General features: G+C 40.1%; 1 protein-coding gene across 2 annotated transcripts; it reads left to right on the forward strand.

Moving 5' to 3' along the window:
- SDAD1 (SDA1 domain containing 1) lies at positions 1-26,781 on the forward strand. 2 transcript variants are annotated; one of them, XM_059922822.1, is made up of 22 exons: positions 1-210; positions 3,923-4,027; positions 4,494-4,592; positions 6,577-6,687; positions 8,594-8,665; positions 8,754-8,854; positions 9,829-9,886; positions 10,425-10,499; positions 11,667-11,768; positions 13,360-13,429; positions 14,432-14,535; positions 16,170-16,227; positions 17,343-17,401; positions 18,015-18,091; positions 19,652-19,749; positions 19,856-19,932; positions 20,504-20,633; positions 22,123-22,217; positions 22,309-22,499; positions 22,607-22,691; positions 23,890-24,051; positions 25,875-26,781. In XM_059922822.1, the coding sequence occupies exons 1-22, from the start codon at positions 121-123 to the stop codon at positions 25,920-25,922; spliced, it is 2,067 nt and encodes a 688-aa protein (XP_059778805.1). In that variant the 5' UTR covers positions 1-120; the 3' UTR covers positions 25,923-26,781. The 2 variants fall into 2 exon arrangements, with proteins under 2 accessions (XP_059778805.1, XP_059778807.1); XM_059922824.1 differs by lacking the exon at positions 25,875-26,781 and having other exon boundaries at positions 23,952-24,048.
- Positions 26,782-27,457: the final 676 nt, after the last annotated feature.

Raw genomic sequence — 27,457 nt, forward strand, 5'->3', positions numbered from 1 at the left:
GATGGCGCTGCCGGCCGAGTTACCCATGTGCTGTTTCCGGTCGTAGCTGGGACTATTGGCAATTGCCAGCGGTGTGGGTTTTCTTAAAACTGCTCGTCGCGGAACCAGTCAGCAGCTAACATGTCTAACAGAAACAATAACAAGCTGCCCAGCAACCTGCCGCAGTTACAGAATCTGATCAAGCGGGACCCGCCGGCTTACGTGGAGGAGGTAGGAATGCGGCGCGGTGAGGCTAGAAGCCGGGACGCGGCTGGTTGAGACAGTGGCTGGAGGGAGGCATGGAGTGGAGCTGGGGTCCTGGCTCGCCTCGTGTTCTGCTCTTAAGTTCAGGGGTTCCGCGAGAGGAGAAAAGGGGTTAAGGGAGAGACATGCCACAGGGTTCGTTCCCCACCTTTTGAAATCTGCTGCCCGTGTGGGTTTTCTGCCTGCTCCATAGACCCTGCTGCCACAGAAACACCATTTAACAGACCTCATTTTTGCTTTAGGGGTTATCTCCCGAGCTCACTGAGGTCGAGAGACAAATGGTCCGCCCCCAACCTCTGACTTCCAGACAAGTTTCTTAAGCCTTTTCTTTCCTGAAACCCCTAAATGGAATTAGTCTGTAACAGTGGATGAAACTTTTGTTTAGATTGTTTTCCACCGACGTCTGTTTCCGGGAGCCCGCGCTCTGTGCCATGGACTGTGTTGGGAAGGAGGGGGTATTCTCAAGTATAAGGGACAGACATAGGAGCTTAGTTATCTAGTTAAAAAACAGGGATTCAGTCTCATCGGAAGCTGGCATGACCTGGATGTCAGAATTTACCTCGGGAAAAGATGAAGTTGAAAATTAGATTAGGTCCGGACCGTGAGGGGCTTTGTATACTGACCTCATACAAATTGTGAACATTAAGGGTGTTTGAGCCGAGAAGTGACAAAATGAAAGTGATGATTTTGCTACATTAATTTGGCAAGTGCTTTCTTCAGACACCCATTTTTCTGACCGGCATTAAACAAGTATTTGCTTCAGTTACTTGTATGTTCAGATGGCTAACACAATTATTCTTTTTTTTTTTTTTTAACCCTTAAATTCTCACGTATTTATTTATTTATTTATTTATTTATTTATTTATTTATTTGTGGCTGTGTTGGGTCTTCGTTTCTGTGCGAGGGCTTTCTCTAGTTGAGGCAAGCGGGGGCCACTCTTCATCGCGGTGCGCGGGCCTCTCACTATCGCGGCCTCTCTTGTTGTGGAGCACAGGCTCCAGACGCACAGGCTCAGTAGATGTGGCTCACGGGCCTAGTTGCTCCGCGGCATGTGGGATCTTCCCAGACCAGGGCTCGAACCCGTGGCCCCTGCATTGGCAGGCAGACTCTCAACCACTGTGCCACCAGGGAAGACCAATTATTCATCTTTTGATTGCCCTCCTCATTTTCCTCCTCCCCCAGATTTTTACATAGAAATATTTATGTGAATACATTTTAACAAATAGCGGTCTCAGTGGTTTAGGTCACCAGTAGAGAGAGCCTTTCCAAAGATTCAAGGGAGTGGAAACAAAGACTTAAGGAACAAATACAAGAAGTTAAGTAATATAGGTGAGGCTTTGAGATGTGTGAAGCACTATAGACCATTAGACAAAGTAATAGCTGAGAGTCTGTACAGCGCTGTATTTAAAAGCATTGGTTTCAAAACTAACTCCGTATCCTGGCCCAACTGTTGACCAATTGTGTAACCAGAGAGGGTTAACCACTTGAGCCTATGTGTATTTTAATATGTGAGAAGGAGATAATACCTACTTCAGAGGATTACTGTTTGATTCACTTAACAAATATTTATGCAAATTCACACATATTGTACCTACTGTGTGTTAGTATAATTCTCAGCGCTCAGGATGCAATGATAAATAAGATACAAGAGGCTTCTTCTCTTGGACTTATATTCTAGTGATGGAAAACATAGAGTAGTAAGAATTCTGAAGAAAGTAAAACTGGATATGAATATGTCAGAATTAGAGGCTGTTGATTTGGCTCCCATGAACAGGGAAGGCTTGTCTGCTATGATACTGAGACAGATCAAGAGCATTCTAGATAGGGGGAATAGGAAGTGAAGAAGCTATTGATGGAAAAGTAGAGAGGCAGCCAGTGTGGCTAAAATATAGTGAGCACAGAAAAGGGTAGTGTAAGATGATGTGGGGAATGCAGGCAGACAGAGGTGGGATGATGTGGGACCTTTTAAAACACGATAAGGAATTAACATTTTACTCTTAGTGTGTTAGGGAGCCATTGAAGAGTTTTAAGCAGAGGTGTGACATGATCTGATTTATATTATTAAAAATTTATTCTGGAGGCTGTAGATAGAATGGATTGTAGAGCAGCAAGATTGGAAGCAGGGTAACTAATATGATAGCTGTCGGAATAGCCTAGGCAAGGGATGGTGATGCCACTGGAATTACCAACACAGGTGGAGAGAAGTGAACAGATTGGGACTAGCTGTACATGGAAATAGAGCTAGTAGGACTTCCTGGTGGAGTGGATATGGGGGATAAGGAAAAAAGAAGAAAGGAAGGATGGTTCAGGTTTTTTATTTCTGCATCTGGGTATTTGACAAATAATATTTAGTACCTGTTATGTACTAGGTACTGGGACAACGGTAGTGAGCAGTACAGATAAAAATACTTTTCTCATTAGATTACGTTCTAGTCATCTAGGGGAAGAAGTGGGATAAGAATCTTGCCAGGAGCACACTGAGTTACGGAGCCCTCTCTTCACTTGTCAGTGGTGACGTGGAGTTAAGAGAGGTAGGGTCTTAATGCAGCATGTAGGGACTGCAGGTCTCCCTCTTGATTCCCACTCTTGGAGAAAACTGGAGGCTTAGCAGTTTTGTTGGGGAAATCAGGGGTTATGTTTTTTGACTAGGCTAAGTTTAAGAGATGTCTGTTAGACATCTAAACAGGCAACTGGATATATGAATTTGGAGCTCACTGAACCAGTTAGGGCTGGTAATATAAAGAAATACTCATTCTTGGGACTTATGTGGTGGTCCAGTGGTTAAGACTCCACGCTCCCAATGCTGGGGGCCTGGGTTCAATCCCTGGTCAGGGAACTAGATCCCGCAGGCCACAACGAAGCTCCCATGTGCTGCAACTAAGACCTGGAGCAGCCAAATTTTAAAAAAAAAAAAGAAAGAAAGAAATACTCATTCTCTTTCTGAGTGTCTCTCTCTCCCTCCCCTTCCCTTCCCCCTCTCCTCCTTTCTCACTATCACTCTATCTAACACACACATAGTTTAAAGCCATGGCCTAGGCATGAGAGTAGCTGTAGGGTGTGGAACTGAGGCCTTGTGAGTTCCAACATGGGTTGTTGTTAGGATTAAACATAATTAAATGAAATAATGTACGTGATGAGTTTGGCACATAGCAAGTGCTGAATAAATGGAAGCTATTATTATTTCTGTGTGTCTATTGCTTTTGCCTGTTAACACATCTTATCTAGAACTCCAGGATAAAATCATAATTATTATTTAAAAGCAGAGGGGAATTTTGACTGGAGAGCTTTGTGTACTTGAATTATAATTTACATTTTCTGACTCACATATTTCTGCAGATATTAGTGCTCTATATACATGGACAATATAGTAGGGGGTCATTTAGATAGTAAATGGCAGTAGAGAGCCAGATCTGAGTTTTTGACTCGTTTCACTGTTCTTTATACCTTACTACCTAAATTTCTAATGATAAGGGAAAGGGTCTTTAGATTACCCAAGATGTGCGCAGATTTTTCAAAACTCATTTTGAAGAATGCTGATAAGGAAAACATAGTGTTTCTACATACCTTTGCCACATCTTTTTCTCAATGCCATTATCAAAGATTTCTAAGTAATTTTTAATTCTCTACTGAGAAAGTCTTATAATAGAAGGTGACCAATTTAAATTTTATTTTTCTACAGTTTCTACAGCAGTATAATCACTACAAATCCAATGTGGAGATTTTCAAATTACAACCGAATAAACCCAGCAAAGAACTGGCAGAGCTGGTGATGTTTATGGCACAGGTAAGAAGATAATTTTTGAGTAAAACAAAGACCAGTTGTTGCACACAGCTTGCAGAATATTTTTCACTTATACCCAAACTCATTCAATTCGGGAGTAGAAACTTAATTTAAAAAAGAAAATTAATTTTCCCTTTTTGCAGATTTTATTTCCCCCTTATGTTCAGTTAGAGGATTTCACTAGAGCTTTTCACAGAGCCAACCGGAGCAAAAAAGCTTTCAAACTATTTGTTTTCTTCAAATTCATCATAAAAGCAGATTCTGAATCATGTCACATACTTTACTAAGACTAGAGGAAATATGAAAGGGGTCAGAGAGATTAGCATGTAGAAGAAAAAGAGATGGTTTGGAGCCATCTACTTTTATGAAATATAGCCTTTTATTCTCCTTTTGCAGAACATCCTTAATATGTGCATATGAATTATAGGAGAGAAAGAAAAACTTCAGAAGAGCCTTTGCTTTGTTACAGATTGGTCACTGTTATCCAGAACATTTAAGTAACTTTCCTCAAGAGCTGAAAGATCTTCTCTCCTACAACCACACTGTCTTGGATCCAGATCTCCGAATGGTAGGACCAGAAGTTGGATTGATAAATTGTGCTGTGTTCACGTGTGCGTATAATATGTGTTTAAAGGAGAACAGCCTGTCATCTAAACATCTTTCTAAAATGTAAATCAGTGTGTCACCCGTTCCTTAAAATCCTTCTGTGGCTTCTCATTTACACAGAATAAAACTCAAACTTATTAACTTAGCCTGTAAGTCCCTACATGATTTGCTTCCTTCCTGTGTTTTTGACCTCATGTCCTTTTCTGCTGCACTCCTCTCTGATCTCTCAGTTCTGCCAGTATACTGACCCTGCCAAGATGCTCTTTTCCCTTTTTTGATTAGGTGATTCCTTTTAGTCATTCAAATCTCAAATGCATGAAGAACCCTAATTATAACCTATAGTTTTGATAAAGCGTAGTTTAGACATTTATCTATTAATTGGCCAGTTTGAGCATTTAAACATTGTTACCTTAGTGATTGACATTGGGTCCTGTCTGGGATCCCCTTTACCAGGCCAGTGCTCCCATTTCCCCCACCCACGGGGAATGTTGGCTGCTAATGGCCCCCAGCTGCCCTTTCTCTGGAGCACCGTCTTCAGCTAAATGGGAGCCCTAGCGCCTGGGAAGTGGCCCTCCCAGCCCACAGGTGGTATCTGACTAACCCAGAGGTTCCAAAGCCCGACCCTTCCCAAAGGTCCAACTTTGTGCTGCAGTTTGTGCTCCAGGGCTTCTCTGTAATCAGACTAAAGCTAGTCTCCAGCCAAGGACACATCCTTGCCCAGCTTTTCTCTGCCCTATCCTGCTTCTTTTACTTCCCTTCCAGAAGAGAGCACACCCTGGACAAACCTCTGTAATAAATTGGGTTCTGCTTCTAGGGAACCCAACCAGAGGCGTTTCCAAATTTTATATATCAGCTTTTCAAACACCTTTACAGCTGGTAGAACTTACACAAATATTATGATCTCAAAACATATTAATATCCTTTACCAAAACGTATAAAAATGCTAAGTCTGTAGATTCAACTTTGTTTCTTATTCTTGCATTTTCCCAGGCTTTCTGTAATTCTTCAATTTTTATACTTCTCTAGGATTATCTTAATTTGATCAGGCCAAAAAAAAAAAAAAAAAGAATACCATCTCAGACAAGCCAAGGTTGGCGTCTCTGATTAACTCTCAGCTGGGACATGGGACCTGGCAGCACAGCCTCAGAGGCTTCAAACTTGAACCATTACAGAAGACTTTTACTTAGGTCAAGACTTAGGTCAAGTCCTTGTGGGCCGTACAGATTTGAGACTTTGAGTGTGGAGACTTAGTGTCTTTCCAAGTAATTAGGTCTTCTTTAAGTTTTTTGTGCTAACAGTACCCAACCAAATTGGTCTGCAGGCATTATTAAATAAATAAATGTGTGTGTATATTTCTTTATAGTGTTTTATGATGATTAGTGGGTTTTAAAAAATAATTAGGACGTTGCTAGGAAGCAAGGGATTGAGTCTGTATAATTAGCATTCCTCTTTAGAGGGTACTCGTGAAAGTTGGTGGTAAGCAACTACCACTGGGCTGTTCTTACTACTAACTGTATTTCAAAAGAATGCCTTGTAAGGTCACAGATTCAGACTGATTATCCCAATTTAGTGTGTTATGTTATTGTAACCCACCTTTCTTATCTCTGTGGATTTACTGATCACTAGCGTGTTTCTACGTTGACACTTCCTTGACCTCCTGTGTAAAGGAGCCCTCCTGCAGTCACTATGTATCAATTATGTTACCCTGCTTTGTTTCCTTCCTGTATGAGGTACACCTGTCGATATGCTTACTTGCTTGCCTGTCGCCGCTTCCGCTCCACCCCCAGTGTAAGCTCCATGAGGGCAGAGACCGACTGTTCTGTTCCCATGCCTAGAATAATGCCTAGTTAGTAGAAGACATTAAGTGCTTTTGGGATATACTTGCTCCATTTTCTCATCCTAACTTTATCATTATCTTATAGTATGTTTTTTTTTTCCTTCCTGAGACATTTTGCAAAGCTTTGATCTTGCTGAGAAATAAGAATCTCATCAATCCATCAAGTTTGCTAGAACTCTTCTTTGAACTTCTGCGTTGCCACGATAAACTTCTGCGAAAGGTAAAGAGCAAAATCACTCCCCGCTGCGCTCCATATCTCATTCTTCCTTGCAGTGACATGAAACTTATAGCAGTTGGAGTCTCTTGATGCTTCATACTATTGGATACAGCTAAGAATAATTTTGATAGGAAAAAAATTGACCATTATGTGCATGCAATGTAGTGGTGATAGCTAACATTTATTGTTTACTTTTTGCTAGGTTACCATTTTCAGAGCATTTTACGTATTCGTTTACTCACAAAGTGCCATGAGATAAGGGTTATTGTTGTTGTTATTTTATAGATGAAAAGGCTGAGGCACAGAGAGATAGAGTGGTGTTCCCAGGGTCACACAGCTTCTGAGTGGTGAGGCAGGAACATAAACCCAGGGAACCTGGCTCCAGGGCCCAAGCCCTTTTCCGCTGTGCTGTACTGACCAGCTAAATCAGAGCAGGGGCTGGACACTCGTGGCTGTAGCCGCTCCCACCCTCTTCCCCCCAAAACTGACTTTTTTTGTTATTAATATTTCCCTGTGACTTCGTGTTTGCTTGTATAAGTAAGACCAGAAGTTGAAGATTTATGAAAGAATTTTAAGAAAGAGAAACTAAAGTTTACATACATTAACTTAAAAAAAAAATTTTTTTTTTTTTTTTCAAAATATTAAGAGACTGCAACCATTTGATTTTAGCAATTGTACTTCTTGGACTAACTTGTGAATAAAAGTGATCCAGGGGAGCATATTTTGGGTACCAATGATATTTGTAAAAATCCCAATATTGTCTTGCATGCAGTTAGGGGCTTGGACTTTCCTTTTTATTTTTTTAATTTATTTTTTTTTAATTTATTTATTTTTGGCTACGTTGGGTCTTCGTTGCTGCCTGTGGGCTTTCTCTAGTTGCAGCAAACGGGGGCTACTCTTTGTTGTGGTGCTTGGGCTTCTCATTGCAGTGGCTTCTCTTGTTGCGGAGCACGGGCTCTAGGGCACGCGGGCTTCAGTAGTTGTGGCACACAGGCTCAGTAGTTGTGGCTCACAGGCTTAGTTGCTCCGTGGCATGTGTGATCTTCCCAGACCAGGGCTCGAACCCGTGTCCCCTGCATTGGCAGGCGGATTGTTAACCACTGCGCCACCAGGGAAGCCCCGACTTTCCTTTTTAAAAACAAAACAAAACAAAACAAAAAAATTTATTGAGATGTAATTCACATACAGTGCATCCATTTAAATGTACAATTCAGGGGGTTTTAGTGTAGTCACAGAGTTTTGCAACCATCACCACAGTCAATTTTAGAACACTTATAGCACCCCCCAAAAGAAACCCCATTCCCATTAGCAGTTACTTTCCATCTTCCCATCTGTCCCAGCCCTAGGCAACCACCAATGTACTTTCGGTCTCTATAGATTTGCCTACTCGGGATAGTTCGTGTAAATGGAATCATATAATATGTAATTTTTTGTGACTGGCTCCTTTCACTTAGCATAATGTTTTCAAAGTTCATTCATGTTGTAGCATATGTCAGTATTCATTACTTTTTGTTGCCAAATAATATTTCATTGTCTGGTTATACCACATTTTGTTTATCCACTCATCAGTTAATGGACATTTGGGTTGTTTTCACTTTCTGGCTGTTGTGAATAATGCAGCTATGAATATTTGTGTGAACATTGGTTGGAAATATATTTTCATTTCTTTTGGGTATATAACTAGGAGTGGAAATGTTGGATCATAGAACTTCATATTTAACCTTTTGAGGGTAACTTTCATTTTGCTTTACCTGCTTTTTTTTGTTTGTTTTATTTGTTTTTGGTCTCTTTTGTGATAGAATGAAAAGTGGGGAAAATTAAATCCTCCAGTGCATTTATATTTCTCTCCAAATTAAGCAAGGTTAGAAATGTTGGTTAATGTGTATATGTTTTTGTTTCTTTTCCTCAGACTTTATATACTCATATTGTGACTGATATCAAGAATATAAATGCAAAACACAAGAACAATAAAGTGAATGTAGTAAGTACCCTTTTGTTTTCCATGTTTGCAGCATTGTACTACAGTATCGTGCAGTTTATTAAGTCTTCTTTCTCCTCTTTTTCTTCAGGTATTGCAGAATTTCATGTATACCATGTTAAGAGATAGCAATGCAACTGCAGCCAAGATATCTTTGGATGTGATGATTGAACTCTACAGGAGAAACATCTGGTAATATCTATGTACCTGCCTCTTTCGAAATAGTCTTTTATTCATTTGTAATTACCACAGAACACATACACAAATATTTTTCTTGATTTTGAGCTCTTTAATATATCTCTGCCATAGATTAAGTTGGAAGTAAAAATACGGAGGCAATCCAAATGACTAATAACAATATTGACTACCATTTCTTGAACACTTGCACTATGCCTTACCTCATTCAACCTTCAGAACAGTGTAATGCAGCTTATTTGGGATTATTCCCACCTTATAGGTAATGAAACCTATAGGTTCATAAGTTTAAGTTTAGTAGCTAGTAAAAGGCAGAATTGAAATTCAAACCCGATCTGTCTGACTGAAATCCGGGCTCTTTCTACTCTGCCTCTCTGAAGATTTTCAAATCAATTTACCTTATGTACTTAAATTATCATGTTTCATAAACTTTGGCTTGTTGGTACAGTGTCCCAACTCATGTCTTTTGCTTTTCTTATTCACTGATTTTTTAAAAATATAAAAGTAATATTCGTTGCAGCAGAAGATTTGGAGAAGCTAGAAAGTTTTTTTTTTAATTATTGATAGTCCCACTCCCTAGAGATAATCAGTTAATATTTTATGATATTTCCTCCTGTCTTTTCTTTAATGTGAATTTTAAAGTATGGTTGGAATTTTGCTGTATTGTAGTTTTTTATTGGTTTTTTATTCCCCCCCCCCTCCAGTTATCTTGAGTAGGTTTTATGTCATTAAAAATTCTTCAAAAAGTACATCTGAATGGCAGCATAATTTTCTGACACACGACTGGGCTAAAATTGAATTAAATGTTTTCCTGTAGTTGACTATTTAGCAACCCGTGACTTTTTGAAATATTACAAACTGTGAATTTTAACATGTCAGAAATATTTACTATTTATTTTGTGCCATTGTCTATGCTGTCAAATACAGTCGAATGAAAATTCACTTTAAAACCCTCAACTGTCTTCCCCCAGGAATGATGCCAAAACTGTCAATGTGATCACCACAGCATGTTTCTCTAAGGTCACCAAGGTGAGCACGTGTATGGCTGTGTGAAGGCACTGTCTGTGAGTAGCCCACTTCTTCAGCTAGAAGGTGAAGGAGATGGGTACGCGAGGAAGAGGTGGTGTGCGGACGTGCTGCTTGTGCTTAGGCTGCTTCCCTGGTTTATCTGCGCTTTAGAGGAGTCACACAAAATTATGAGTTTTTAAAATGCTTGGTATTAAACGATAGCCTTAGCGTTTATTTTATGTTTTCCTCTGTAATTCTTGACTGATCTTTTATTGGGCTCAGGCACAGCTGAAAGAAATTTAAGGACATGTTTGCCTTTCTGTTAGAGGGGCTTTATCACTTTTCTTGTGGGGGGATGTAGAAGTTCCTGACTTTCTACTTGAAGGATATCAACTATGTAGAGCTGGGCTAAGACACATGAGCCCAAATCCCACCATTCTTTGTTGCTTTTTTTTTCTTCAGATCCTAGTTCATATGCATGTGTAAAATATAGACAAAGGTATTCATTCTTTGTTGTAAGCTGGGATGAGTAACTGACGTTGTTTGAATTGGTCTTTAGATATTAGTTGCTGCTTTGACATTCTTCCTTGGAAAAGATGAAGAGGAGAAACAGGACAGTGACTCAGAATCTGAGGTTAGTTTAACCATAGTTACTTCTGAACTTTACAGTTTAGCAGATTTTATTATTGTTTTCAGTACAGATTGTAAAAGTTGGAAAGAAACTTAGATGGTACCTTTATCCTTTATTGAGTTCTGCCATGCTGAGATTTTATTCTATTTAGAACTTGTCACTTATATTCAGAAAGACTGGTTAAGTAACTAGTAAAACTTAGATTCATTCAACCTTGTTCTTAGTGCTAAAGCTATACCTATATCTCACTATATAAACTTAGAATAAAAATTACTGCCAATATATTTTTGAGGTAGAGTGTTGACATCATGGAAGTTTAGAGTGGAGAAAGGGAGAAGGGTAGTACAGCATCTTTAAAAGGAAGAATCAGTATTTTTGATGTCATGAAATTTTCTTTATTAAAAAATATTTTTTATTAATATTAAAAAGAAATTCCCTTCCCATTTTAGCATTTTGGTGACAAGAATACTGGAATATGGGATAACACCTTTTGTTATTACTTTAGTAAATAATGTATGAACAATACATTCTTACTGTATAAAATTTCAGATACTATAGATAAAAGTTTTCTTGATCCTTTCTTATTTCCACTTCCCAGTTCCTTCTTCACAGATAACCATTTCGTTTCCCATGCATTTCTGTGTGGATGTGTACACATATTGTCTTATGTGTGTGGTCTGTTTTTAAAATATATATAAATAATATAGGTATTATTGTGCAACCTGCTTCCTTTGTGATGACATATATAGATGTACCAATGCATTTAGATATTCTTCTACTAGTACAGATAGATCTACCTCATTCTTTTAACCTCCAAGTAATATTTCAGAATATGGATGTACTATAGTTTAAGCATTTCCCTATTGATAAATATTTGTTTCCAGTTTCTTTTTTCAAATAAAAACAAAGTTGCATTCTGTCTGTATATTAATACTTCAGTAAAAACTTAAAGCAAAGTAAAAACAAAAGTCAGTGTCGCAGTGAAAATCTTTGTATGTGCCTGTTCCTGCAGATGGGCAAATTTGTTTTTTATTGAATTTTTAAAGTTGTGTTTATTTTTAATAGCTGCATGCAAAGAGTATAAGTACAAATAAGTGATTGAAAGGGTTATTCCTTGCTTCTATGCAGATTTTCCTTGTTTATAGTTTTACAAAGTAGTTTATTCTTCAGGATGAAGGACCAACAGCAAGAGACCTGCTAGTGCAGTATGCCACAGGGAAGAAAAGCTCCAAAAACAAGAAAAAGTTGGAAAAGGCTATGAAAGTCCTCAAGGTGAGACTTGTACCTGGGAAATGAGATAGGAATCATTAGAATGCAGAATATGTGGTCTTTAGAAAAGCTTTTAAGCATTTGGAATAAAGAAAATAACGTTTTTTTGTTTTTTTAATATATTTATTTATTTATGGCTGTGTTGGGTCTTCGTTTCTGTGTTGAGGGCTTTCTCTAGTTGCAGCGAGCGGGGGCCACTCTTCATCACGGTGCACGGGCCTCTCACTGTCGCGGCCTCTCTTGTTGCGGAGCACAGGCTCCAGACGCGCAGGCTCAGTAATTGTGGCTTACGGGCCCAGTTGCTCCGCGGCACGTGGGATCTTCCCAGACCAGGGCTCGAACCCGTGTCCCCTGCATTGGCAGGCAAATTCTCAACCACTGTGCCACCAGGGAAGCCCGAAAATAGCATTTTTGAAAGACTTAGAAATGTGTGATGACTTTTTAAGCACTAATTTTTTAGATGAATAAATGTTCTCAGCTCTAGCAAGATCTGTGGCTTGAATAAATTAATTTGATTAAATTCATTTGTTTTGATCACGATTTCTTCTCAGAAGAGTATGCAAATGAAGTACATTTTGTTTTGTAATAATTATTTGAAAGTCATTAGTTTGGTCCTTGTGTGTTTTTTAATGTTCATATTTCCAAATCCCTTTAAGTCTCACTGGTGCTAATAGCTAGAACATTCCCAAGGTTTAATCTTTTTTTTTTTTTTTAATTTATTTATTTTTGGCTGCATTGGGTCTTCGTTGCTGTGCACGGGCTTTCTCTAGTTGCGGCGAGCGGGTGCTACTCTTCGTTGCAGTGTGCGGGCTTCTCATTGCGGTGGCTTCTCTTGTTGCGGAGCACGGGCTCTGGGCACACAGGCTTTCGTAGTTGTGGTGTGCGGGCTCAGTAGTTGTGTCACATGGGCTTAGTTACTCTGAGGCATGTGGGATCTTCCCAGACCAGGGATCGAACCCATGTCCCCTGCATTGGCAGGCGGATTCTTAACCACTGCGCCACCAGGGAAGTCCCCAAGGTTTAATCTTAAAAGACAAAAACCACCTTTAGTTCTTCTAGTTGAAAGAAAGGTTTTTGGAACAAAGATTTTTTTTTTTTTTCTTTTTAATTAGTGTGATGGGGACTTCCCTGGTGGTCCAGTGGTAAAGAATCCGCCTTCCAATGCAGGAGACGCGGGTTCAGTTGCTGGTTGGGGAACTAAGATCCCACATGCCACGAGGCCACTAAGTCTGCATGCCACAACTATTGAGCTCGAGTGCCTCAATGAGAGAGCCCGCATGCTGCAAACTACAGAGCCCATGTGCTCTGGAGCCCACGTGCCACAACTAGAGAGAGAAAACGCACGCGCCACAACTAGAGAGAAACCCGAGAAGACTGCATGCCGTCACGAAAAGATCCTGCATGCCTCAACAAAAGATCCAGTGTGCTGCAACTAAGACCCGACGCAGCCAAAAAAAAATAAGGAAAATAAATAAAATAAATATAAATAGTGTGATGGACTTGATAACAGCCTTTAGCACATTAGCACATTTAATCCCAAGGGCCTCTTCACTGTAATTCAGAATGTAAATGTTTTCCTCTCCCTTTCTTTCAGAAACAAAAGAAGAGGAGAAAACCAGAGGTGTTTAACTTTTCAGCTATTCACTTGATTCATGATCCCCAAGGTACTATAATTATGACCTCCCAAGTTCCTTGTTGGCTTTATCTGCCTATTTAGCTTCCTACCTTCACGGTTACCAGGGACTATAAAATCCTTGGCACTTAATAGACAATCAGTAAATGCTTAGTTGTTACCTATTGGTTGTAGCCTAGAGAATTCTGTTCCAAAGCAGTGATGCCCAATCCACAGCAAAATAAGAAAAATATGGAGGAACAGCTCTCTTTGCAATTCATGTCTTTAATAACACGGTACTTGTACTATAAGACATTGTACTTGACCAAATGAAAAATTGACAATCTTTTATTAGTCCCTTTTTTTTTAACTGGTATGTGGAAACCAAAAGTTTGGGAAACCCTGTTCTAGAACACTAGTTCTCAAACTAGAGTGCACATTGGAATCACTTGGGGAATTTATAAAACTATACTGGTACTTGGGTCCTGTTATTCCCAGAGACCGAGTAGTTGATATGGGGTATGGCTGGGCGGTGGGGCTTTTAAATGCTCTCTGTATTTTAGTTTTAGTTTGCTGACCCTTCCTCTAGGTCAGTGTTTCTCGGACTTTAAGGCACATACTGATCACCTTGGGATCCTATTAAAGTACAGATTCTGTCTGATTCAGTAGGTCTGGGGGTGGGGCCTGCAGTTCAGTACTTCTAACAAGCTATTAGGTGGACAGCTGCTGCTGGTCTGCAGACCACACTTTGAGAAGCAGGGCCCCAGAGAACTATAAGTGGAGCATCTGTCAACGGTAACTCAAGATGTTGATGCTAAAAATCTTGGAAATCCTTAAGACTTAACTTTGGGCACCACTGAAGGTATATTTGCCTGTGTGTGAGTCTTTTCACCTTCTGTCATGCCGCTGTTTTTACCATCCTGGTTCTGCAGAGTGATTTCAGGCACAGCCATACCAGAGTCAGTGATCAAACCACTGCTTTTCTCTACACCTGGTAGATGATGTTGTATAGACCATGGGCCCACAGTGTACTTCTCTGATATTCTCCTTTCAGATTTTGCAGAGAAACTACTGAAGCAGCTCGAGAGCTCTAAGGAGAGGTTTGAAGTGAAGATGATGCTCATGAACCTCATCTCCAGATTGGTGGGAATTCACGAGGTTGGAATTACATTATGTTTCTCTTGATGAGTGTTAGAAGTAGAATTTTTCTTGGTAAAAGGACACTAAGGTAGAGCAGTGGCTTAATTTTATCCTCCCAAACCATTTAAACCCATACAGTTTACAAAGGGATAAAGTCTTTCACTCTGAAAATAGCTGTTTTTGTCGCTTTGTTTTCTTATCAGTAAGTATGGATGTTGAATTGTACATGTATTCAGTTTATGGACAGACTATTTTTGTTCTGTTTTTCTACTTTTATTTTATCTATGTTTCACTTATACATTTTCCTGAGCCAACATAGCCCACATATTTTTATCAACTGTTATTACATTTCACAGTTTACCCCTTCATAGCTTTCCTGACTTCCAGCCCACTCTAGCAGGAGGATCATGTTTGCAAAGCTGAATTCTCTGGCCATTCACTTTATATTAAATTAGATTGCAAGAGCTCCTTGGTGGTATAATGTATATATATTGTGTATACATATGGAAACCTCACACATACTCAGACTAACTGCCATTGTAGAAAAGGAGGGATTCCCAGAAATTCAGCCCATGAAGAAATGACCATTGAGGTTGTTCCCTATAGTTTTGCTCTTATAACTAGTGCTGTTCTGATCGTCACTGAATGTGTTGCTTTCTTCAAAAAAAAAAAAAACACAAGAAGTAAAACAGCCTCCTTTATTGAAAATCAAACATTATAGACATATATCAAGTTAAAAATGAATAAATGCACTTATTCCATTTCTCTAAGAAAACCTTAACATTTTAGTGAATAAACTGCTTTTTCTACATGGGCTGCAGTTCTAAAGCAGGATTACCAGGTCAATTCTTGTTACATTTGTGCAGTAATTTCAAGTCACATCTGAATTTGAGCTCAGTGGAAAAGCAAAAGTGATTCTTAATTCGAGCATGGTTTGACGGAAATGATACTGGAGTTTCACAACTGGTTACAATTGAACACCCATCTCTGTACTGAACCCAAGTCTTCCCTTTTACTTCTCTGGTCCTGGTTTTGCTCTGCGGCTAAAATAGAAAAAAATTTATTCTCACATGATGAACTTTGAAAAAGACTAGGCCATCTCCAAAGTTTCTCTTCTTGAAGTTAACGATTACAATTGCTTTAATAACTGGATCCTTGTCTCCTTTATCTAGATAGACTCCAGAGTGTTAGTGTTTTCTGTCTAAAATATGGAGCTCAGAGTAATTCCTCCAGTGTGGTTGGACTGGTATCCCGTAACAAAACTAGACTGTGGGTTTCTTGGTGATCAGATTACACGAGGCGCTATTCAGATTTGAGTTACTATTATCTTTGAAGACTAAGAAATTGGTTCTGCATCCACACCAATTTAAAAGTAGAAGAAAGTTGCTTTTTGACTGCCTTTTCACCCCCTGGTTTATTCTGTGTACACTTTCTTCTTCCTTGACATAACAGGATAGCAACAAGGCCTTCCTTTCTTTGGTTAATACAGCACATTGAATCATCCTGGAGCATGAATGCTTGTTGAGAAAAAAAGACAGTAAAAAAATGATTCCCAGTTAGTTGAACTTGATGATATAATTGCATCATGGAGAAATGAAACTCCACAGCTCAGCTAGATATATATTAAAGTCAGTGCATTCTTCTTTCCACAGCTTTTTCTCTTCAACTTCTACCCCTTTGTGCAGAGGTTTCTGCAGCCCCACCAAAGAGGTAAGGCTTCCACTTGCCGTGTTCCTTTGGTGGCCTTGGGGTTAACCATCCAGAGTCTTTTGTTCTGGAATTAATACTAAAGACAAGAGTTAGGAGTGAAGTGTGTTCTGCTTCAGAGACAAGGAGAGAAACCTGTATGTTTTCTTTCCAGATTCTGCCATGAGGTAATTGTTCTGCTCATCAACTTTAAGAAATAATTATTTGAGGGGGGAAAAAACACCAAAACAAAATGTTGGTTTCTCAAAGCAAGTCTTTTTGTGATACTATAAATACTCATGGGAAAAATTCTAAAAAAGAATTTTGACTATTTATTGTAACTTCATTATAGATACCAGGGTTTAACTTATCGCTTTCATTGCCCTCATTTATATTCTTAATTAAAAGCAACATGAAAGCAGGAAGGAAGAGATGGTTGTTTTTGCCTTTGAACTTGAACCAAGGTAGGAAAGAAATGAACATTTATTGAACATTCAACATGAGCCAAGCACTGTGCTAAGTGCTTTACATACAGTCATCTCATTTAATCCTCACTTCAATCCTGAGAGGTGTAGAAAGAAAAAAAAAAGACCAAGATCACTCAGCAAATAATGGCTGATTAGGCTTCACCTCACTTCTTTGTTTTTTGCCAGAGGCCTTGTTCTTTATCCATACTGCCCCTTTAAAGGGAGAGTGTGTGTGTATATGTGTTTGTATTTATTCATTTATTGAGTGATTTCTAGTGTGAGCACTGCATGAGACACCAGTGAACACAAAGTAACATCCTCACTGTCATAGAGCTTACATTCTAGAGGGAGATCTACAGAGTGCTGTGTGTAATATGTCCAGGTGACGGTAAGTATTTTGAGGAAAAAGGAAGCAGATGAGGACAGTAGGGAGTGCTGGGGTGGGTTCTGTCTAGATTATGTGGTCAGGAAATCATTTTGATAAGGCAGCAGTTAATTAGGACCAGAAGGAAGCGAGGCAGTGAGCTATGCAGATGTCGGGGGTTGGGTGTTGGGGCAGAGTTAAGCAGCAGTAGCGTTATGTACAGCGTAATGTGTTTGGCCGCGTTTGCTGTGGTCCTGAGGGCAGGGCAATAAACTGACCGTGACCTTTCCAATCTCTGACATTTTTAGAAGTAACGAAGATCCTTCTGTTTGCTGCACAGGCATCTCATCACTTAGTACCCCCAGAGGTGAGAACTCTTACACTTTACTTCTGTCAGGATCTAGTGCATACGTAGCCCTGCCACTAAGTGTGTCATGGTGGCTTTTCCCACAGGGATTACTGTCCTCCCTGCCTTTTTTAAACTGAGTAGAAGAGACACTAGCTCTTAAGGAGATATCCATAGAAGTTTACTCATAGAAGTAAAAACATTTTAATGTAGAAAGTAAAGTTTATTTTGGACAAGTTGTTGAGAATTCTGGTTTTGTTTAATTGCCAAATTTTATGCTGGGGAGGGCAAGAATATCAGTGAATTTATAGTGATTATTATTCAAAACTGATCATTTCTTTCTTTGATTAAAATAGTGTTGGATGATCCTGGGTCAAAGCAATTTTTAATCCATGTTGAAAACTAATATTAAAGGCGAGCCAAATTTAATCTGAGGATAGCTAGGAAGAAGGCTGAAACCCAAAGTGGAATATTTTTCTCTCAGTCTTCCTCAGTCTTCATCCTTCCAACTCCCAAACCGAAGGTGGAAGGCTGTTTTTCCACTGTAATAGTTTATGGTCCCTTCATCGTCAAGCGTTTGAGTAGGTGTAGACGTTTTACCAGCACTCATATCCTTTCTCTCCCTCCCGTTCAGATCACGCAGTCATTGCTCATGACTGTGGCCAACAATTTTGTTACCGACAAGAACTCTGGAGAGGTCATGACAGTAGGGTATGTAGAACGTGGCTGTAGGCAGTGGGTATGGTTGTAACGCACTGGGTTTGCTTTCCATTACCAAGATGTAAAATTTCAGCTATAATGTGCTCTCTGCAAAAACAGTTTAAAGTACACTTCAGTCTTCTCAGCAGGCTTGGTATTTTTAATTTATTGGTCAGAATTTTGAGCCAGAGAAAAGATATTTGCCCTTCTAATCAACATTTTGGTTTTGTTTTTGTTTTTTTTTTAATTTATTTATTTATGGCTGTGTTGGGTCTTCATTTCTGTGCGAGGGCTTTTCTCCAGGTGTGGCAAGTGGGGGCCACTCTTCATCGCGGTGCGCGGGCCTCTCACCATCGTGGCCTCTCTTGTTGCGGAGCACAGGCTCCAGACGCGCAGGCTCAGTAATTGTGGCTCACGGGCCTAGTTGCTCCGTGGCATGTGGGATCTTCCCAGACCACGGCTCGAACCCGTGTCCCCTGCATTGGCAGGCAGACTCTCAACCACTGCACCACCAGGGAAGCCCAACATTTTGGTTTTTAACTAGCTTTCCCTCTTTCAAATGAATGCTTGTGTGGCAATCTAAATGTTTTTCTTCTGTCTTCTACCCTGAATTCCGATCTTCCCTAGAACAAATGATTCGTTATGGAATCATTTTTTAATCCCAAGGCGGTTCAGTGGCCCTTTTGATTAATTCAAAGGCACTTAATGAGTGTGAGCAATAATTTAAGGACGACTGATCGGTCCCGATGACTAAGCAGTACGCTGAACGCTGCTTTTCATCTCCCTTGGAAAATACTGCTGGGATAACAGCCCTAAAGACCTTTAACTTTTCCTTATTTGACCTAGTACTATCTCCTCTAGAGTTGGGGAATAAATGCTGCTGTCATATACAGGCACACTTCCTTTTATTGCCCTTTACTATATTGCTCTTCACAGATACTGCGTTTTTTTACACATTGAAGGTTTGTGACAACATTGTGTGGAGCAAGTCTGTCGGTGACATTTTTGCAGCAGCATTGGCTCACTTCATGCCGCTGTGTAACATTTTGGTAATTCTCACAATATTTCAAACTCTCCACCAGCAAAAAGATTATGCCTCCCTGAAGGCTCAGATGAAGGTTACATTTTTAGCAATAAAGTATTTTTTAATTAAGGTATGTACTTTTTAAGACATAATGCTATTGTACGCTTAATAGACTACAGTATAGTTAAACATAACTTTTGTATGTACTAGGAAACCAAAAAAGATGTGTGACTCACTTTATTGCAGTGGTCTGGAACCAAACCTGCAATATCTCTGAGGTATGCCTGTATTTTACAGAGATTACACTGTTTCTTATTCTTCTAGTAGAGGAAATGGCAGTAAACTGTCTGGAATCAAAGCCCTCTGAGGCTCCCCACCCTCACACTCTACCATGCTGCAGTTTTAGAGACCTAAGACCTATAAAACCCAACTTACATTCCTTTTGATTTAGTCTTTTTAGAAAATATTCGTAGGTTGAACCACATGAAACTGCTGGGGGTTTTTTTTTTGTTGTTTTTTTTTTTAATTTATTTTTTTCCTTTTTTTAGAATCAATGCTATAAAAGAGATAACAGCTCGATGTCCTCTAGCCATGACTGAAGAACTTCTCCAAGACCTGGCTCAGTATAAAACACACAGAGATAAGAGTAAGTGGTGTGTTATTCTCGGTAGATCAAAGAGTACAGAGTAACTCATTTTTACCTCAGTAGACTCTTTGCTCTGAAGTTTCTAATTAAAGGTATTATTTTCCAGATGTGATGATGTCTGCTAGAACTTTGATTCAGCTCTTCCGAACACTGAATCCTCAGATGTTACAAAAGAAATTCCGGGTAGGTGAAGCATACATATGTTGATCAAGGATTTGGTCCCAGAAAGTGAGGGTAATTTCCTACAATTTGAGTTTGAGTATTTCTGATGCTTCCATTAGGAGTATTGGTGATACATGTAGTTTTATTCTTTAAGCTCAGAATAAAATTGATTGAATACTGTGGCTTAACTGTTTTATAGTTGGTATATGCTCTTTGATGATGGATGACTCTTATAGACCTGTTAGACTGCTGGAAGTCAGTAACTGATGCCAGTATTGAACAGGCTGTTCCCTAACCAGATACTACCTCTTTCAAGTTGGGACAAAGAAAGATGCATGTATGTAACAGAAGGAGAGCTCTCAAGACTTAATTGAAGTTTCCTGAGGTGGATCAGAAGAAAGCAAGAAAACAGTGGGCAAAGTTCTGGCTGGGGGATTTACTTTGACCCAAGACATTGGTGGACTGTTCTTGTCATTCGATTGCTTCCATTTTTTGTGATTCTCCCTCTCAATTCATAATCCTAGAGAATCCTTTTCATGAATAATGTTTTGCAGTTTAAGCACCTCATTAAAAACTGGTTCCTTTCCTTTAGGGTAAGCCTACAGAGGCCTCCACAGAAGCAAGAGTGCAAGAATATGGAGAACTAGATGCTAAAGATTACATTCCAGGAGCAGAAGTTCTGGAAGTTGAAAAAGAAGAAAAAGATGCTGAAGATGATGAAGGTTCATTTTTGTTTCACCATTATTCAGGACAAAATCACTCCTACTATATCTGTATTGATCTTGAAATCTTTATACTGTTTGGACATTCATTCAGCAGAAGTTTCCTGAGTAATGACTATGTGCCACGCCCTGTTGTGGGCACTGAAGGTCACATGGGCATGGTCCTGCTCTGAGAGAATTTACATTCTGGTGTAGGAAGTGCCTTTTCATGTCCTTCAGATTGGCTGCCCCTTATCAAGGGCATGCTGTTTGGCACTTGGGAAAGATAATGGGTTTCTTTTGTTGCCTAGAAAAAATAATGAAGATTAGTCTATAGCAATCTTCCTGTTGAAGGAGACTGCTTGTTGAACTGGTCGAAGAGTGCTTGAGGAACTCCATTCTCATTTCCAGGGTTAGCATTTACTGCATTGGTTGCTAGGGTCCTGTCTTCTTCCTGTTCATTCCTTCATTATTTCAACAAAACTTTCGTAAGCATCAGCTATGAGCCAGCCACTGTCAAAGCAAAGATGAATGATATGGTTCTTATCCTTGAGGGTCTTTCATAAACAGCTAATAAATCATTAACAGGATTTATGATTGGAGTCGGGTATGAGGGCTGGAGAGACGTCAGGTCCACCTCAGAGGTTCAACAAAGGCTTCAAGGAAATGGTGACCCATGAGCCGTATTTTGAATGATTAGTGAGCAGTGGTAGTGTAGTGGAGACTTTCCAGGCAAACTGTGAGCAAAGTACTGAAGGGTTTAGGAAACTATGAGAATGTAGGATACAAGGTGATGCACAGAAAGCGATGAGACTAGAGATAGAGGTGGGGCCTCACGTGAGTGGCTGTGTAGGCCATGCCTAAGAGCTGGGACACTGTCTTACAGAACGTGGGCATCCGCTGAGAGACTGCAGGTATCCTTCATTTTGAAAGCTTACTGTGGTGGCTCCGTTAGGAACTCTGATACCTCTTTACTGAGGGGTCTACAAGGTTCTTACACAACCAAAATTTTCTACCTTGGTTCTCTGAATGACTTGTTTCTAACTAATTTCTCAAACGTGTAAATGTGCTTAGACAAGTTAAATAACTTGTATGTGGCCACTGTAAATGTACAAGTACAGTTCTGATGGACATGGCTAGTTTGGTGGAAAGAATGTGGGCTCTAGAGTCATACATGATTTTCCTAATTTCAGTGTAGGCTGCATTTCTAGCAGCGTGGCCTGGGGCAGGTTACTTAACTCCGGAGTCTGTTCCTCTTTTGTTGAGTCACGAGAGTTAGAGAAAGATTGTAAAGTTTTGGCTCATGGTGGATAATTGATCAGTGCTTATTCTCCATTCCTTCCTTGACTTAATTAAATTGATGTGGTTTATTTAACAATAATATTGCTCAATTCTTGGTGAGCATCTATTTGAGGTTCATTACCTAAGTTTTCTTTTGCTTGATTTATCTCAATGTATCATGAACACTCAACATAAAGCGGGTGCTAATGGTGTGCTCTTTTTCACACAGATGAGTGGGAAAACACCAGTCTCAGTGACGAGGCAGTTTCCGATGGCGAATGGGTTGACGTGCACCATTCTTCCGATGAAGAACAGAAAGAAATCGTAAGTCCTAAAATGTCCTTTTCTCAGTGTTGAGGGGCTACGCCCTCACTGGAGCTAATAGCCGTTTAAGCCTGTGTTGTGTCCTTTCAAGTCTGAGAAGCTGAACAGCATGCCCTTGGAGGAGCGGAAAGCCAAAGCCGCGGCCGTCAGCACTAGCCGAGTGTTAAGTCAGGAAGACTTCCAGAAAATCCGAATGGCCCAAATGAGGAAAGAACTCGACGCTGCCCCTGGGAAAGCCCAAAAGAGGAAATACATCGAAATAGACAGTGATGAGGAGCCCAGGTAAGACAGCGTGTACACCAGGTCTTCAGTCAGCTCACGTGATTATGAAAGTATTAGGAAAAGGAATTCCATCCTTGTTACATATTACATTTTTTCCTTCACCCCAGGGGTGAGTTACTTTCTCTTCGGGACATTGAACGCCTTCATAAAAAGCCAAAGTCTGACAAGGAGACAAGACTAGCAACTGCAATGGTGAGTGGGGCATGTCATTGCCTAGTTGTTTAAACAACAGAAAGTTGTTTAAACAGAAATATGACTCAGAACTTGTATAGGCACAGAACTGCAGGTTTTTTTTGGCTGCATTGGGTCTTCGTTTCTGCGTGCGGGCTTTCTCTAGTTGCGGCGAGCGGGGGCTACTCTGCATTGTGATGCGCAGGCTTCCCATTGTGGTGGCTTCTCTTGTTGCAGAGCACGGGCTCTAGGTGCATGGGCTTTAGCATTTGCGGTGCGTGGGCTCAGTAGTTGTGGCTTGCGGGCTCTAGAGCGCAGGCTCAGAAGTTGTGGCACAGCAGCTTAGTTGCTCCGCGGCATGTGGGATCTTCCTGGACCAGGGATTGAACCCGTGTCCCCTGCATTGACAGGCGGATTCTTAACCACTGCACCACCAGGGAAGTCCCTGCAGTATTTTATTTTAATGTTTTAAATAAAAGTATAATTAACATAGAATAAAAGGCACAGATAAGAGGTGTTCAGTTAGATGAGTTCTAACAACTTGATAGCCACGTATGTAACCACCGTCTAAGACAAGCTGTAGAGCACAGAAAGGCACCGTTATATGTTCACGGTCTCAGGGAGGCTCAGTACATTCACCAGAGCTACGAGAAAAGCAGGGGAATGTTTACAGTCATTAAAGAAAAACCAGAGACAGTTAGAGCTGCCTCAGGCAAGTCCTATGGCTGTTTGTGACTGCAGCCTGCCTACCTTTCCAGCTTCATTTTCTCTACCTTGACTTGTTTCAGACGCCATTCCAAATGGGCTCCGCATTACCCCCTATTCCATTTGTACTGACACTTGTTTAGATAAGTTTGAAAACCCATGTTCTTTTCTCCACCGCACCTTTGCATATACTATTCCTACCTGAAATGCTCTACCCTTCCCTCCTTTCCTCACCAGGAAGGCCTTCATCCTGCGAGAAACAGCTCATAGGGTCTCCCTTTCTCAGAGGCTCCTCTGGCCTCTAAGAAACCTTTTCTTCCACTGAGCTCCCCTGCCCCATCACAGTACATCATGGTCATCTCTTCCCCTGGCCTGAACTGAGTCTCTGGGGAGCAGTGACTGCGTGTTCCCTCCACCTTAGTGTCCCTGGCATCCAGTGGAGCTGGCACAGAGGAGACGTGTATGTTGGTGAGATAACTCCTGCAGTGGTATCTTTGTGTGTGTGTGCTGATAGGCTGGAAAAACAGACCGAAAAGAATTCGTGAGGAGGAAAACCAAAATGAATCCATTTTCCAGTTCCACGAATAAGGAGAAGAAAAAACAGAAGAACTTCATGATGATGCGGTATAGTCATAACGTCCGGTCAAAAAATAAGCGTTCCTTCCGAGAAAAGCAGGTGAGTTCAACTTGAAGCTTGACTGGGTAGAGTGGTATTGTTGTTCTAAGACTTCTCTACATTTGAGTGGAGTTGTGCCTTCTAAAACCTTGTATTATGTGTGTCTTAGGATTAATGGGGTGCATTATTGGAGAGCATGGAGAGGTGGAAAGCGGTCAGGGCTTGTAAATCCTAGACCTGACTTTGTTGAGATTCAGCTGTGTGACCAAAGGGATGCCATTTTCCTCCTCTGTAAATAAAGGAGTTTAAACTAGATGAACTCTGAGGTCCATTCCTATGCTAAAATTCTCTTGACATTGCATCTGTGAAATACATCAAAATTAACTGAATAATAATTTTTGAGTGTTTGTTATATGGTACTTTTTTCCAAAAAGCAATAATTATGTGTGGTAATATCTCAGTAACAGTTTCAGGAAAGCAGTACAAACTAAACAGTTCTGTTGCTGGCATGATCCTTTCTCTGTGTACCCTTTTGCAAAGCCATTATGTTTACAGACCTTTTTTAATTGCGTTTTATCCATTTTCAGTCTTTGATGGGTAGTCCTGTGCTGCTCTGTTGGCTTGCTTATTTCATAATTCATTGTAATAAAACAAATTTATGTTTTTATATCCTCCTCTACTGCTAGTGTACCAGAGTGTATATCTAAATGTACTAGGAAGAATCTCTAGGAAGTCAGGTCACGGGTAAAATAGTGCCACATTCTGAGCCAGCGTTCCTAAATTGCAAGCCAGGATGAGCCTGCCAGGCCTCAGTGTGCCAGCCAGCCCTCCAGGGCAGGGCTCCATCGGTGTGGGAACCAAGTCAATATGACTAACTCTGTTTATTTAATCTTTCTAGTTCCAAACTCTTCAACAATGTTATGTAAGTGATAAAGTGGCAGTAGTTTTGATTAGAATTTGTTGAAAGTTTAGGTGAAAGGAAAGGTGCCGTTAAATAGTCTGAATTTTGCCAATTCAATTTAAATGCATGGTTGAATTGATTAAATTCATTAGTTTATCCTTCCCCTGCCCTTTATAAGATTTTTGGGTCGAGGAAATAATGATCATCCAGTTGGCAGGCCTTGCTTCGTATTGAGGTTTTTGTGACCTTGCTACATTTTATCTAGGTGTGTTCCCCCACCCCCTACTTCCTCTATTTTTTAGCATGCTTTTTTTTGGCATGATAGAGAAGCCTTGCTTTGTTCCTGTCAGTACCTCTTTCAGTATAAAATACTTCTCTCAAAGATTAAAGTAATTTTGTAAGAGGAAGTTAGTTCACTGGATATGTGCTAGTTCATGTGAACAATATGAACAGATACTGTGATTAAACTGACTTTACAAATGAGAAAATAAGACATAGATAGCTGAATCTGAGAAATGCCTTCTTAGCCATGCAAATTAGGTTAAAATGAACTGGTTGGTTTTTTTTTTCTACCATAAGCGTCCCACTTACTCTGCATATCTACAAAGACACACTAAGACCCAGATCTGAGCTAAAGGCAAGGAGTCAATAACTTAAAGTCACAAAATTCAAAAAGCTTGATTAGAGCCAGGCAACTTCCACCCCAAAAAATGCTTTAAAGTTTCTAGGACTCAGAGAGTGGTGGGTGCTTGGGAATTAATGGAATAATATCCATTACACACTTAAGATGTATACATTGACCTTGGTTATCTTCTTTTTATAATTTGGGTTTATTCTTAATAATCTTTTATTTAATATTCTGCTATTTTCTTTTGGGAACTGTAAGACTTTATAAGGATGTTCATAGGTTCACTGTGAACATTGGTCCTGTGGTCTTTTTCTGTAGATCATATTTACATTTTTTTTTTTTTTTATCTTCCAGCTGGCGTTACGAGATGCTCTCTTGAAAAAGAGAAAAAGAATGAAGTAACTTCCAAGCAAGTTTTCCATTCCAGGGAGAATGCTAAATTCGTGTCATTACTCTGAAAACTAGTACATTAAGAATGTTTACATTAAAAAGTCCAAAAGCACTATATTGTGAAAACCACAGTAAACTTGGTAGCTTCTGGTGTTCTTATTTTAGAGATGGGTAAGGGTGGGAATGTTTGAAATGTAAACAGTAGTGGTGTTGTAAAATCATTTTCATTTAGTGTTCATGCAAAAAAATAATAATTATATATATATATATATAGAGAGAGAGAGAGAGCCTATTAATTGTCACTGAAGATATAAAATTGAATGAGCCACAACTCCTCACTCTAAATTTATAGGCTATTTGTAGGATGGGGCAAGGGGCAAGTATGTATCTGTGTATTTACAGTGTTGTATAAATAGTTCTCTAGTAGAGATAGGTTCATGCTTCTATGGGGTCACAGAGGCCTTATGGACTAACTCTGCAGGGGATGGGAGTTATATATTCTCTTAAAACAGGACAATGTTACAAGAGTAAGAGGATCTTACTTGTAAATAGGCTTACCTGCTGAAAACAGGTCCCTGCTGTACAGATTTTGGGTAGACAGTGTAGCTTTTTTAGTCCATCCATCCAAAAGACGTAATTTTTTTTTTTAATGCCAGATACAGGCTTTTTGGTTAAAACCTCGCTTTTTACATTGCCTTAAGTATAAATAGTAATCTTGGAGTGGCTTGAGTTCATCATTTGGGCTGCTCATTCTTCCATAGAGGAAAAAGAAATTAGATTGGCTTCCTCAGCCTTCCTTCACCCTGTAATATTTTCATCCCACCGTTTGCCTTGTCTCACTCAATAAAAGGTTTCTAATGTCAAATACGTACTCTGTATGCTGAGTGGTGTGTGTGTCTCCCTTCACTAGGTGTGCTTGAGTAGATTTCAGGGGTCACCGCACGAGAGCCGTGGTCAGCTGTTGTTGCGTTTGGAAATAGTTTGGTGCCCATTGTCTCAGATTTCTTAGGTAGTGTGGTAGTTGGGAAAATTGCTTCAAGCTAGAGGAAGAGGCAATTTTCTGCCCACTCAGCAGCTTCTGAAACCACCTTTCTTACTCCTATTCCAGCATTTTCTGTTCACTTTCTCAGTTCAACTTCCGTTTTATTTGAATGAAACTTTGTGACTTTTCCTAAGACACCCCATACCACTGGGGATTAGTTATGAAGACCTTGCGGTTTACTGATTAAATTGCACTGGCCCAGTGAGAGGAGCCCTCAGTCAACCCCCAGCAACTTCAGTGTTTCAAAGGAAGTGTCCGATGCACGTTTGAATGTTTCAGACCTGAAACGCCTCTCTTTTCTCTTTGCATTTTTGAACTGGGTGTCTCCTTATGTGTCTAGCTCCAGAGAGAAGTAAATAAAATTCAAAATGGCCTAGCACCGAGGGTCTGTAGCTTTGCTGTGTGAATTGCGATGGTGCCTGGAACTTCCTTCCTTCCCCTAGACTTTCCCACCCCACTTAGCTGCCGAGAGCCCAGCCCATTCTGTGTTCTGACTTCTGTTCTT

Source organism: Balaenoptera ricei, chromosome 5 (genome assembly GCF_028023285.1).
Source record: "Balaenoptera ricei isolate mBalRic1 chromosome 5, mBalRic1.hap2, whole genome shotgun sequence".
NCBI classification, from domain to species: Eukaryota; Metazoa; Chordata; class Mammalia; order Artiodactyla; family Balaenopteridae; genus Balaenoptera; species Balaenoptera ricei.